Source organism: Apodemus sylvaticus, chromosome 7, assembly GCF_947179515.1.
Source record: "Apodemus sylvaticus chromosome 7, mApoSyl1.1, whole genome shotgun sequence".
In the NCBI taxonomy this organism is placed as follows: Eukaryota; Metazoa; Chordata; class Mammalia; order Rodentia; family Muridae; genus Apodemus; species Apodemus sylvaticus.
Genome location: NC_067478.1, coordinates 61,030,400 through 61,044,600, shown reverse-complemented (window position 1 = coordinate 61,044,600; position 14,201 = coordinate 61,030,400). Strand labels below are relative to the sequence as shown.

General features: G+C 43.0%; 1 protein-coding gene across 1 annotated transcript in view; it reads left to right on the top strand.

Annotated features, from left to right (window-relative positions):
• Positions 1-11,075, top strand: part of Vps13c (vacuolar protein sorting 13 homolog C) — a 152,811-nt gene extending 141,736 nt beyond the window's left edge. Inside the window, exons 80-83 of the mRNA XM_052187918.1 lie at positions 2,750-2,838; positions 8,168-8,291; positions 10,136-10,219; positions 10,503-11,075. Coding sequence (XP_052043878.1) covers positions 2,750-2,838; positions 8,168-8,291; positions 10,136-10,219; positions 10,503-10,604 — 399 coding nt within the window. The 3' untranslated portion in view covers positions 10,605-11,075. The remainder of the gene's footprint in view (positions 1-2,749; positions 2,839-8,167; positions 8,292-10,135; positions 10,220-10,502) is intronic.
• Positions 11,076-14,201: the final 3,126 nt, after the last annotated feature.

Below are 14,201 nucleotides of genomic sequence, written 5' to 3'. Positions count from 1 at the left end.
ACTGAGACTTTTGTGATCCTCTAAAATCTGGGGTCTTTTTATTATGTTCTATTTTATTAGCTCCTTAGTGATTCTTGTGATTTCTCTTTTTATAAATGTATGTATTAAGCAAAAAAGTTATTTTAGCTAAGGCTATAGTCATCTAGTATGACTCTTTAGTTTTTGTTATGATGTCAGACAACCCTTGAAATTGTAATATACTGTAATAATTTTGGAAGAAATAGAAGGTAATTGCCGTGGGGTTTGATAGTGTTTTCGAGTGTACCTGAGCTTACCTCATGCATCTCTCCCCATCTCACTGTGATCAGAGAGTTGAGGAGGAAGCACTCACTTTCTGATTAGCTGGACTCTGCTGGATTGATTCCTTAACGGAGTGAGTGTCACTAGACCTGCAATGTCACAGAGTCCTAGAGTATTAGATTATATCTTCCTCGCTCTTGCTGTAATACTGGCTTATTCTAAGTAACTTAGTTGGGGGTCTTTTTGAGCTCCCTTTACCTTTTTTTAAACATACTGAGCATTCCTCTGTGAAAATCCTCACTTACATGCCATATGTGTATAGCACAGTCCACTCTAGTATTACCTTAGGATAATGCTGCTGAATGGTACATGTATGTATTTGTATGTGTAGATAGATAGGCAGACTTTATTTATTTTGCTGATGATTCTCAATGGTCATACAAGATTTAATGTGTTTTTCTTTGCTTTTCTACCTAATTATGTTTTTCCACGTTTGGAAATGTTTTACTAACACTTTAACCCTTGCTTGTCTACTCACTGAGGTAATCTTGCATTGTGTAATCTGTTCTTCTCTCCGACATTGGTTCCTGTACTGTACTCAGTGATATTATTAACTCTGTGATTAATACTAGTGTACATTTGCATTTTGCCTTTTCATGCCTTGTGCTGTTTCCTTAGAATTAATTTGAAAGGGATGAAAAAGAATGGGTAAAGGATCCTTTCCTTTACCAAAACGTTACTAAATTTCTGATGTTGAGTTTTGCATTGGTCAGTCTGGTCTCCTGTTACCCTCAGTGATTGTATCTTGCTCTGAATTTCAGAGTCTAGTGGGTTTTTAATAGCACTGAAAAGATGTTTTCCAGTGTATCCTGGTGATAAATTGCACATGAGGACTCTTGGTGGTTGAAACACAGCTTGATAAAGAATGGAGCTGTGAGGAGAGAAGCCGGCAGCTCTGTTCCCTGCTTCTCTGACCTAACCCTGCCGTCATGTATATTCCTAGAGCCAGCTAAAGGCCCTACATTATTATAGCATGCTATTCTATTTTCCTATTTTCTCTGAAAAAACTGAGGGTTTGATGGCAAAATATTGTTGAGAATTCACAGGGTTGACTGTGAAACAAGTGCCCATCTCCCCTCCAAGATGCCTTCTGAAGATGCCGCTTCAGCTCTGTGGGAATTCTCTTCTTCGTTCATGGCTTTTGCAGTCTTTGTTTGTGGCTTTTTGTAATTGGCAAGGAATGACAGCATATTTTTAAATTGTGGGTTCTATCGTTAACACCACAAATGAAAAATGTACTTAAGCTTTGCAATCGCAACACCAAGCGTGCTTTCCTGGCAGTGTGTATGTCTACTGTATGATCCTGATGCTTTGGGGTATGTTCTCAGTCATACAGTGGGAGACTCTTGTTCACTCTGTGTATCTGTCTTCTGTATTTTATGCCCATGTATTTGATCTTCAATCACTCATTAGAAGTGATATCAATGATATTTATTAGTATTTGTTATAAAAATGTATTTGTTTCTAATGTGTATTGACTAATTTAAGTCAATAGTTTTAAGATACTTGAAAAAATAAATATTTTATTGACTATAATTTATACTTGGGTTATTTGTGCATTAGGAATAAACTCTGCAAATATTTTGAAATGCTAGAAATTCTTTGTGTCCATAATTGCCTATTTTAGCCAGAAATATGATTTCATACAAACGTGTTTCTTTTCTACTTGTGCTTAATCTGCATGACCAAATACTTAGAGACAGCAGAGCCCTTGCAGGCTCATCATTATGTGGTATATAACCCTCTCCAAAAACATGGCTGGGTCTTAGCTTTTTAGAAAGTATTTTGTATATGTGTGTGTGTGTGTGCCTGGGTATATGTTTGTGCACCAGGTGCTTGGCTGAGCCTTTGGAGGCCAGAAGTGGACATTAGATAACTTGGAAATGGAGTTTCAGTACATTGAGAGCTGTAGTATGGAGCCTGGATCCTCTGAAAGAGAAGTGCTCTTATCCACTGAGCCATCCAGCCCCTGGGCCTCAAGAGTCACATACTTCTCTCAAAGGAACCTGAAGAAAAATGTGAACCATCCTGTGAAAAGAATTTCAGAACCACTTATTTCTGAATTTTCAGAAAGGGTCAGGGAGGGACCCTTTAAGGACCACTGAGATATTAATGTGGTGGTTTTATGTTACCATATTTATATATTCTTAATGAAGATGTGTGATTGTTTCTAGTTGATAGCTTTGAGTTTCTTAAGTTACTAAGAACAAAATATTTTTCATCAGACGCACACTTGGTAAGCATTCCATACACCTGTGCCTTAAGGTAACAGTGAAGAGCATGCATGACTATATTGTAAATAGGTTGTTTTCTTGCTGCAGATGCCAATATGCAGTATCTGATTTTGATTCTAACGCACCTTTTCCTAACACCGATTATCATCAGCTGCTATACAAGTTATATTTAAATACATATCGTTCTCAAGTCTTAACTCTTGCTTCTTTTTCAGAACCATATCAAGAAGTTGGAGGGCGAGGCCTACCAGTTCCACTGTGCTGTTCCTGGGAACAAGAGGGCTGTCCTTATGATTACAAACAGGTATTGCCTGCCTTCCAGATGGACCCAGCTGTGCTCATACTCATGGGAGGACTTTCAGAGGCCACAGTGACAGAGGAATTGGGACAATATACTTCAGGGGCAAGATGACTGTTTCCATATAGTCAGAGACACACGGCTCTGGACAGCTCTCTGACAGCCTGCACTCCAAGCCCCTCATTCTGGAGAGGCAGCAGCTGCTGAGGATGCAGTGAGCATGGCCTTCCTCTTGCAGTGAGGTCACTGTAAGGAGTCACTTCCAAAAGAAGAGCGTGACGCCACTTTCCCTTGAAGGTTTTATATGGGATATTGACAGATCCCTTTTCAGGATGGAGTCATTCTGTATGCCCATCCTAGTTCCTGCTGAGTTTTGGAAATACAAACACCTTCTCCAGAGAAAAGGGATTTGTGCTAAAATATCAAACCTAACATCCTGGGATTTATCCTAGAAATAAACTTATCTCCAGATAACTACTGTAGAACAATGATTTTCAAAATACTGTATTTTTGTAGGATTAAAGCAGATTCTGTAGAGTAGGCACACTCTTCCCAGTGCTCCTTCTCTTTTCCTTTACGCCCTCCCTCCCTCCTTCCCTCCCTCCCTCTCTCTCTAATGTATCCATCTGTCTGAGTTTTGGAAACCATACCCAAGGTGTCATGGTTGCTAAGCAAGCGCTCTCCCTCTGAGCTGCAGCCTCAGCCCTCACTACTTGGTCTGAATATAGCTGGGTGAGAAAAGGTGAATGAGTACAGAAGCTAGACTGAAGTGAGCCCTTCTAAGGACGTTAGCTGGAAGGAAGGGCTGTTCAGTCACCGTATTGGTCTGTTACTTGGGATGTGAACGCAGGCTGTAGAGATGGCTTGGCAGATAGGAACACTTGCAGCTCTTGTGAGGGCCCAGGTTCAGTTCTCAGCGCCCACCTGGGCCTGATGCCTCTGACATCTACGGGTGCCTGCACTGAAGTGCACGTGCCCGTACTCATACACACTTCAAAATGAAAATCAGCCTTGGAAAAATCTGGAGTGGAGGTCTTGGAGACTCCATACCAGAGTGTGTCACCTAGGAGATGACGAGATTTGAACTGTGACGCTTGGAGCAGGAGAGAGAATAGAGACTTCATGTGGTAGGAGAACATGTTACTGTAGTGCTCAGGAGGAGAGAGAGCCTAAAAATGCTCACAACAATAAGTTTCCTTTGGCACCAAGCTTTGATATCTGATACTGCACTGGGCTTAGGGTCAGGGGTGTGGGGATGCTCCTCACAGACTGGCTAGAGCTGTGTGTGGGTATTGGAAGTGTGTCACAAGAAGGAAGGCACTGCTGGCTCCTGCTCTGCAAGGACCAGGGGTTTATTCAGGTTTATTCAGGCCTGCCTTCCTGAACACCCAGGTCTAGCTCATTCTTCTCTCTCCTTACAGCCACTGTCAAAGTGAGGTTCCCAATGTTTCCTCTTCAGGCATTGCAGCAACTGCCGGTCTTAATGTTCTATTGAGGGCCCTGAGGCCCAACTCTCTGCTTGTCACCAGAAGTATGCCTAAAATAAAGAACCTTCATATTGTGTCTGGTTACCCATAAGTTAAAGTTCTAATTTAAAGAGGGTGCTAACATTAGAGACATTGAGGTGATTTTTCATGCACTTGGTATTCCAGCCACTGACCTCCTCCACACTCCTCAGCAAGCCTTTCCTTCTGCTGGGGTCGATGGCACAGGCTGTTATCCCTGCTGCCCGGGAAAGCAAGTCAGGAGGTCTGCAAGGTCCAGACCTGACTAGGGTACAGATTGAATTGAGGGCCAGCCTGGGCAAAGTTGTGAGACCTGCCTCAAGATGCGTGGGGTCATAGCTGAGTAAGAGAGTGCTTGCCTAGCATTTGCAAGGCCTTGAGGTCAGTTCTGAGCACCACACCATCGCTTTGCACACTTAGTCTGTTGGAGTGTCTGTGTTGTCTAAACAGTCTCTGCCTCTCTAAGGAGAAAACCCTCTTTTCATGGTCATCTTGAACTCACCCTCCACGTCATCAGAGTGGCCTGCCCTGTTTCCAGTGTGCTGAGTTCGTGGTGGCATGCGTTGTCTGTGTGGTCCTTCTCCCTTCCGGGTACCGGGGCCTCTCAAACAGAGTTCTCGCCTTTATTCTTTCCTCTGGCACCTACATGCTGTTTGAATTCACAGATCTACATTTCTAGTTTTGCTGTCTTTGGTGGAGATTTAAAATCAAGTATAGTTACATCAATTATTAATCTGGCTCAATGACTGGGAAATCAGTCTTGGTGTCCTTTAAGGATTATGCTGTTTTTTTTTTCTTGCTATTCAATAAAACGAGACATTTCTCCTGTGATATACATTAGCGTTAAAATGTTCAAATCTGTTATTTATTAGTAGGTCCAAACTGAGTCTTTGCTGGCATTTGGGCTTGTGACATTTCCTGTATGATCCATCTTGGCTGGAAGGCGTAAGTGACTGACAGGAAAGAGCAATTAGGAAGATTCCCAGCAAATCAGCTCCTCTACAGGGGCCTCTGCTTCTTACCTCCCAGATGAGGGGATATCCTGTGTCTCTTGTGTTTCAAATGTGATTTCCTTCTCAGTTGTTTTGCTGGTTCAAAACCAAAAACAGCATTCCTGAATTCTGCAAGATTGACAGAAGGGGCATTTCTAAAGTCTATTTTGTTTGGTAGAGAGTTATATTGCATTCCATTTAACATTTATAGTTTTTTTTTTTTTATGAAGAGCATACTTTTCTGTGAGTGAATTTCTAAAGTTTTTTTATTATTACTTTTAGTTTTTTACAGTCGAGCTGTTGTCCCCTCCTGATCCCCCCTCTTAAAGTTCCTCATCCCATTCCTCCTTCCTCCTGTCTCCAAGAGGATGCCCTCCCCCAGGCCAGCCTACTCTCTGAGGCCCCTAGTCTCTCAAGGGTTAGGCATGACTCCTCCCACTGAGGCCAGACCCAGCAGTCCTCTGCTATATAATTGTTGGGGGCCTCGGACCAGCTCTTGTATGCTGTCTGGTTGGTGTCTCAGTGTCTGAGAGCTCTCAGGGGTCCAGGTTAGTTCAGATTGCTGGGTCACCCTTCCCAGCTTTAGCCTTCTAGCCTTTCCCTGAATTCAACCACAGGGGTCCTCGACTTCAGTCCAATGGTTGGATGTAAGTATTTGCATCCTGCTTGATGGGCCTGTCAGAGGACTACCATGCTAGGCTCCTGTCTGTAAGTACAATATACCATCAGTAATAGTGTCAGGCCTTGGAGCCTCCCCTTGAGATGGATCCCAAGCTGGACTGGCCACTGAACCATCTTTCCTTCAGTCTCTTCTCCATTTTTGTCCCTGCAGATAGGAACAATTCTGAGTCAAAATTTTTGACTGTGGGACGGCAACCTCTACTTGATGCCCTGTCTTTCTACTGGAGGTGGACTCTACAAGTTCCCTCTCTGCACTGTTGGGCATTTCATCTAAGGTCCCTCTCTTTGAGTCCTGAGAGTCTTTCACTTCCTGGGTCTCTGGTACTTTTTAGAGCCCCCCCTCCAGGGTTGCATGTTTCCATTCATTCTGCTGGCCCTCAGGGCTTCTCTCCTGTTTCCACCCCATACCTGATCCTGTCCTCCTTTTCCCCTCACCCTGCCCTCTCCCACCCAGATCCCTCTTTCCCTCAGCCTCACATGATTGCTTTCTTTTCCCTCCCAAGTGGGATTGAAGCTTCCTCACTTGGACTCTTCTGCTGGTTAACCTTCTTGAGTTCTGTAGATTATATCCTAGGTGTTCTATACTTTTTTTTTTTTTTGGCTAATATCCACTTATTAGTGAGTACATACCATGCATGTCCTTCTTTTGGGTCTGAGTTACATTATTCAGGATGATATTTTCTAATTCCATCCATTTGTCTTCAAAAACTCATGATGTCCTTGTTCTTTTTTTTTTTTTTTTTTAAAAACAGGGTTTCTCTGTATAGCCCTGGCTGTCCTGGAACTCACTCTGTAGACCAAGCTGGCCTCAAACTCAGAAATCCGCCTGCCTCTGCCGCCCAGAGTGCTGGGATTACAGGCGTGTGCTACCACCACCCGGCAATGTCCTCGTTCTTAATAGCTGAACAGTATTCCATTGTGTAAATGAACCACACTTTCTGTATCCATTCTTTGTGGGAGATCTGGGTTGTTTCTAGACTCTGGCTATTACAGATAAGGGTGCTATGAACATAGTGGAGCACTTGTCCTTGAGGTATGGTGGGGAATCTTTTGGGTATATGCCCAAGAGTGGTATAGCTGGCTCTTTAGATCTATTAACAATTTTCTGAGGCGCTTCCAGGTTGATTTCCAGAGTGGTTGTACCAGTTTACAATCCCATCAGCAATGGAGTAGTGTACCTTTTTCTCCACATCCTCATCTACATGTGCTATCACCTGAGTTTTTGATCTTAGCCATTCCAGAATTTCAGGGTCGTTTTGATTTGCATTTCCCTGATGACGAAGGACTTTGAACATTTCTTTAGGTGCTTCTCTGCCATTTGATATTCCTTTGTTGTGAATTCTCTGTTTAGCTCTATACTTTGTTTTTTGATTGGGTTGTTTGGTTTTTGGAGATTAGCTTCTTGAGTTCTTTGTATATTTTGGATATTAGCCTCTATCAGATGTGGGATTAGTGAAGATCTTTTTTCCCAATCTGTAAAGTGCCTGCCTATTATCCTATTGACTGTGCATTTTAAAATGTTTGTTTTTGAGAGTTTCATGCATATATACAATGGCATATGATTGTATATGCCCCCATTTCTCCCTTCCAACTGCCCTGTCTCTTCTCCCAACCTGCCTCTTCCTTAACTTTATGTCCCCATCCTCCTCTTTCTTTTTTAAAATAATCCTCTAAGTCTGATTTTGCTGATAATATACACGTGACTATCTGCTATCCACTGGAGCACAGGAAACCTACCAGTAGCCACACTCAAACAGAACCATTCTTCTTCCCCAAAGAACTATCCAGTGCCAGGAGTTCCTCAGTAGCAGGGCCTGGACACTGTTTGGATTTGGGCTAGCTTGATCTTGTGCACATCTTGTAATGGTAGCCATAGCGGCTTTGGTTTCCTAAGTGCAGTAGCTAAGACATGTCCAGAAGACAGCATTTCCCAGAATCCTCCACCCTCCTTCTGCTATATTCTTTCTGCCTGCTCCTCCCTGAGCCCTGGGACGAGGAAGTTGGTAAACACTTCCCACCTGTCTTAGTTCTACACTTGGCTTCTGACCCGCAGCACCTTATTGGGGGGGGGGGGGGAGCTGGTTTTGTTATTTACTCAACACACAGAGTAAAGATGGAGCTCATCTGTGGCTGTGTTTGTTTGCTTTTCCAAAATAGGCGAGTACTGTTTATAAAGGAAGTTGAAATCCTAGGCCATATGTCTGTGGACTGGCAGTGTCTGTTTGAAGATTTTGTGTGTCCTCCTGAAGTCAGTGAAAATCTGCTGAAGATTTCAGTTAAGGTAAGGAGATAAGAATCAGACCTTCAGAGCCAGAGGGACCCAGTCAGTGTTTTCAGGCTGCCTCATGGTTACAGAGGCAGACCGTGTGGAGGCAGGCGCAGAGCCATCACTGTGCTGGCACATGCTAAGCTGTAAGCAAACAACTTATCTTGTATAACTCTTATTTTTCTGACATAGAGTGAAATATCAATTGATCTGCCAGAATTGCTTCTGCCTTTTGGTAAAATTAAACATTAGTGAGTAGGAGCTTTTTTTTTTTTTTTCCTTATGTGCACCCATTTCGCTATAACCTTAAATGTTTCTACAGATATTCTCTTTGCTTTCAGTAGACTAAGTGCTTCAGGGAAGTAAATGCTCTGTCTGAGGACAGTGGGACGCTGAGCAGCTGAAGCACTTGCTGAAGCATGGCCCCTGAGTCTGATCCCCAGAGCCCTGCGGAGGGCAATGAGCCTGCAGAGTTGTCTTGGCCTCCACACACACACTGTCACATTCACACCTACCTGCCAACACATCACACACACAAACTGTTAAAAATCGATTAAAGCTCGTTTATAATCTGGTGCACACAGAATGTGAATACAATTTACATGTGTGTGTCTTGTATCTTTTCTAAGGATGGACTTTCCAGTACACAGTATGGGGTTAGCAGAAGTTAACACCTCATCTTTGCTGGATTCTCAGGCTTCCCCACTAGTCTCACACACACACACACACACACACACACACACACACACACACTGCTCTAGATGTATTTTTATCTCTCTTAAGAAAACATATATAATTGGCATTCTAAATATGGCATTGTGTATAATATTTTTGTTTTGCTTAAATATCAATGATATTATCCTCTTTACTAAAACTCTCCAAACAACATTTCCCACAGATTTCAAATAGATTTAAAGTGATTGTCCTTTACTTCTCTCATTATAGACATCTGTAGACAAGAGGCTCTTGAGCCAGTCTGCCCAGGTGTGTTCTGGTGCAGATCCTTACCTAGAGCATCACAGCACAGAGCGCCCTGGCAGGAAGCAGTGCCCTGCAGTGGGGCGGAATGTCCATGCATATTTTACAGTTCCCTGGTTACCACCTGTCTCTCAGTTACTTTTCCCTTGCTGCAATAAGAAAACACTATGAGAAGGCAATGTGTAAAAGAGACAGTTCAATGGGCTTTCAGTTTCAGAGGACTGGAGCCATGATTCTGGAGAAAAGGCATGGTGGCTGGAACAGCTGAACACTTGTGTTGTGATCTGCAAGTGGGAGGCAGAGAGAAAGAGAGACTGGGTGTGGTGTGAGTCTTGAATCCTCAAAGCCTGTCCCCAGCTACACACCTCCTCCAACAAGGCCATACCCCCAAATCCTTCCCAAAAAGTTCCACCAATGAGGTAACAAATATCCAAACATTTGAATGAGATTGACCTATGGGAGCCAATCTCATTCAAACTGCTGCAGCATCTTAGCTTCACATCAGTAGTGAGAATTGGCTCAGTGTATTTTTACATTGGGTAAGAATTGTATCTATCAGCAGATGAAGGGGAGGGCCTTTTGGTCCACCACTGATCTGTCCGCTGCCATGTGCTGTCATAGTGTGATCCTATAGGCTATTTATTGTTGCCTGCAGAAACCTTTATTTTACACAAATAGGTCTATAAATTCTGACCCTAGTATGCAGCCACTCTCCTTGTAGCAAGGTGATTTATTTCTTAGCATACTTGGACGTATGCATTCTAGTGGTGTAGTGCTTATAAAATAAGTTGACATTTAAGCATCCAATTAAAGATTATGGAATTTTTTTTTCTTTTAGAGAATAATTTCTTTTTTGTCATTATTTCTTTAAAAAAAAACAGGAGCAGGGTCTGTTTCATAAAAAAGACAGTGCCAATCTAGGCTATCTTCGGAAAATTTACCTGAAGGATCCCGTCACAGCCAAGGTAAAAAGTTCATTTTAACAACCCCCTCATGGTTTTTAACTGGAAAACCTTTACAAGCTGGGGTAACTGAGTCACCATTATCTCTCACACACTCTCTATTACTACTGATAACTCTGAGTTAATGCTCGGGTGGATGGGACAGCCTGGAACGGACATTGTTCACACCATGTGTGGGCGGTAGGCTGGTCCTTGCTGCATGGAAACTCTGTCATCTCTGCCTTCCCCTACCCTTGCGGGAGCCAGAGGTCATCTTTGCAGTTGATAACCCTGCTTTGCCTTCCAGAGAGCCTTTGATGCCATTGAGACTGCACAGTCAGCAAGGCAGCAGCAGAAGCTGATGAGGCAGTCTTCAGTGAAGCTCCTCAGGCCCCTGGTTCCATCTTGACCATGGACTTTACAAGGCTTCTGAGAGAGAAACAGTCGCTTCAGAGGTCCAGCTGAAGAGAACATTTCTAACAATTCCTCAGTTCTGCTTTTTTTTTTTTTTTTTGACTCTTAATTTTGAGTCTTGGTTTTGCAATTCTGCATATATTAGGACTCTACTGCTACATGTGTAGGTCAGACCTCAAAGAAAGACCATTTCGGCTCGGAGAGACTTGTTCATTAATATTAAAATTGTGAAGCAAAGAGTGGTGGGCTTGTTTTTAATTAGTCTTTACTGAAGAAAGAAGATTTTAAAACAAGTAGTGTTCTTCAAAAGGTTTTAGCCAGACAAATAGTGGACATTCTGACATTTGTTTAAAGGTAATTTGTGCAATAATTGAACTAAGAGAACACTTTTTGTAAACCAGTCAATTGACTGAAGAAATGCACCTACAGGAGAGATGGTGCATTGTCTGTGTTCTTTTTATGAAAATGTTTTTCTTCTCATAGGATGAGTTTTACACGGGTGCTTTTTTTTCTCCTTCCTGTCTAATCTCAGAACATGTCTGTAGTGAGGCACACTGGATGTCAGAGTGTGTACTTTCAGGGTGAACTCATGAGCACAATTACAGATTTCTGAGAAATGAAAACTGAGAAATTGCACTATAAGCTCCTCAGCGTTCAGGAATATATATATAATACAATTTTTTATATTTCCAGAGATTTATTTTAGAATATAAAAGACTGCAACAGGCACCACAAATTCATATTTAATTCTAATGCATACCTGTAAATGTCTTTTAGATACCTGTTAGGAAGGATGAGAAATCTCTACTTGCTTTATTATGTAAGTTCTTCTAAAGGTCTGTGCAGAGTTGGGAAACAGGTGTTCCCTGTGTGCATCAAGAGCTCAGCAAGCGGTCGTCCTTCCTCAGCTCTCTGGGGCTTGGGAGGTCAGGGCTCCTGTTGGCAGGTTAGGTGGAGGGGCGCGGGCTGCCTGTTACTCTGAGGGATTTTATTTCCTCGGGTGGACCTTGAGCCTTGTTCAGCGTGTTGAACATGGCATTTAGTTAAAGCACGAGGTCAGCATGAGATGAAGAAGGTGTGGATGCTCTTGTCTTGCTCTGCCTTTGTTGATGCGGGTCCTCCTTCCACACTCAATGACAGTCACGCTTTTAAGATTGCAGGGGAAGATTTCTTAGCTTCATGTTTCTCTAAGGGAGAGTGCAGAAATCTGTCTGATTTGTAGTAGTTAGATTTTTAATTCAATCCTTCCTTTCATTACCATGCCCAAACTCCTTTCTCTCTCTCTCTCTCTCTCTCTCTCTCTCTTTCTCTCTCTTTCTCTCTCTCTCTCTGCCTCCCTCCCTCCTTTATTTCCCTCCTCCCTCCTCCCTCCCTCCCTCCCTCCCTCCCTCCCTCCCTCCCTCCCTCCCTCCCTCCCTCCCTCCCTCCCTCCCTCCCTCCCTCCCTTCCTTCCTTCCTTCCTTCCTTCCTTCCTTCCTTCCTTCCTTCCTTCCTTCCTTCCTTCCAATAGGGTCTCACAATGTAGAACATACTGGCCTTGAACTTACAGAGATCTGCCTACCTCTGCCTCCCAAGTGCTGGGATCAAAGGCATGTGCCACTGTGCCTAGCTTAATACCTTTGTTCCTGTTAAGAAAATCATTACATATAAAACTGATAGCTTTAAACCTAATTGAACTTTCTAGAGCTAGAAGGCAGTGATAAGCCTTCTAGCAAGTAGACTAGCACTCTATGTCTTTAAAACTGGCTTAATTAGGAATTTGAATATCTGACTACATTTTTCATGTTAATCACAGCTGTCAAAGGTATCGTAAATATTTAAGACATTATATTGCACTGATGGTTTATTCCAGAAACAAGTGTACAGAACATTAGACTAAGAAAAATCAAATCTATAAGCTCTCTATAAACTCATTGTCTCAGTTGACACCTGTGATATTTTTGATACAATGTTCTGATACAGGAGTGTGTAAGTAGGTGTGTGCTCTTTTTTACAAATGCATTCAGGGGCAGTGAACTGCTTATAACTTTCTGAGAGAAATAAAACATTGTTACGTTGTTTGTATGTGTGAGATCTCTGTTTTTGTTCTAAATACTGAAGTCACATTCTCTTCTTCATTTCAACATTCCCCTGTCCCCATCTGCTCTCATGATGGTCAGAAGCCAGGTGAAACATCGCAAAGAGTCTTACGCGGCGCTGGTGAGGGAGAGCCTGTCCAAGGCTCTGAGCCCCGCCCCCACACTGGAGTTGTGTGGCCCAGCTGCAGCACAACATTGCACTGAGCTCCTACCTGTCCTGAGTTCTCTGTCACTGAGGAGAGTGACACAGATGCTAAGGCAGGCGTCCTGGGAGTGCAGATTTCACTGTGGCAGTCTTGGCCATGCACTCTCTTCAATGGTTTTGAAGATCCAGAATGTTTCTCCCAATCTCTTGCAACCCCTTTAGTCTTTCGATTCCTGGCTCCCACCTCTCCTCCCCGGCACTCACAGTACCATTCTGAAAAGCCTCCCGCACTAAGTTATCAGGTGGGAAAAGGAGGCTCACCTGGGGCCTGTAGCAAGGCAGATACATCAACCCAAAGTGAACAAAACAGTGGAAGAATACCCTTGGGCTTTCTAAGAAAATCTAATTGGGGATAGACTTCTTACCTGAAATTCCTGGGATAGTGGTGTTCTAATTTAAATTATGTATGAGACAATACTATTATTTTTGTGGTATTTTGGGACTTTAAGTTCACTGATCTGGGGAGATCTCTGGACATCTGGTGTTTTGTTTTATTGTTTTGTTTCTTAACAAAGCTCCAGGTTTGTTTCTAAGGCACAGCCAGAACTAAAAAGCAATGATCTGACTTAAAACAGGCTCCAGATATCAGTTCCAGTCAGGCATTGCAGTTACTGCTAAGCTACAAGAACCATCTTCATCCTGGAGACAAAGATTCTTTTTTTAAAAAAATTATGGCATTTAGTTGTTTGGCTGGGGCATGTCAAGGCTGGGAGTGTCAAGGCTGGGACTTGGTCAGAGGGTAATTGTAGGAGTAGCTTCATGGTTCTCTCCTGCGGTGCTGATCCCCAGGATTGAACCTAGTTTGTCAGTCTTTCCTCCTGAGCCAACTTACTGTCCCCACAAACAATCTTAAAAAACAGAAGGTAGCTCATTTCATAGTCCTGTGTCCTCGAGGAAGGAGGCCTTCTGGTTGAATGCTGTGGCCATGATTCCTGTGGCTACTGCTAAGAGGGGTTCTAGGCCATGTGTGTTTACTCTGGGAAGAGAGTGGTTCTCCCCACAAGTGCCCAACACTGCTAAGCCAGGCTCTCTACTGCATGCTCAGTGTTCTAAGTACTGAATGGTCTCTGGGAGGAGAGTGGACAGAGGAGCTGATGCCAAGCAAGTTTCCTCCTCTCTACTCTAGTCTTCACACAGAGATCATTTTGTACCCCACTGAGTCAATGTCTATTCTGATACTTCATTGTTTCCCAACTGAAGCCCACATTTAAAACAGACACCCCAATTGCTGTTGTTTGTGAGAACTGTGGAGTGGGGATCAGGAACTGTAACGATTTTGATTTTACTAGAAAGAGCTTGTAACAATCTT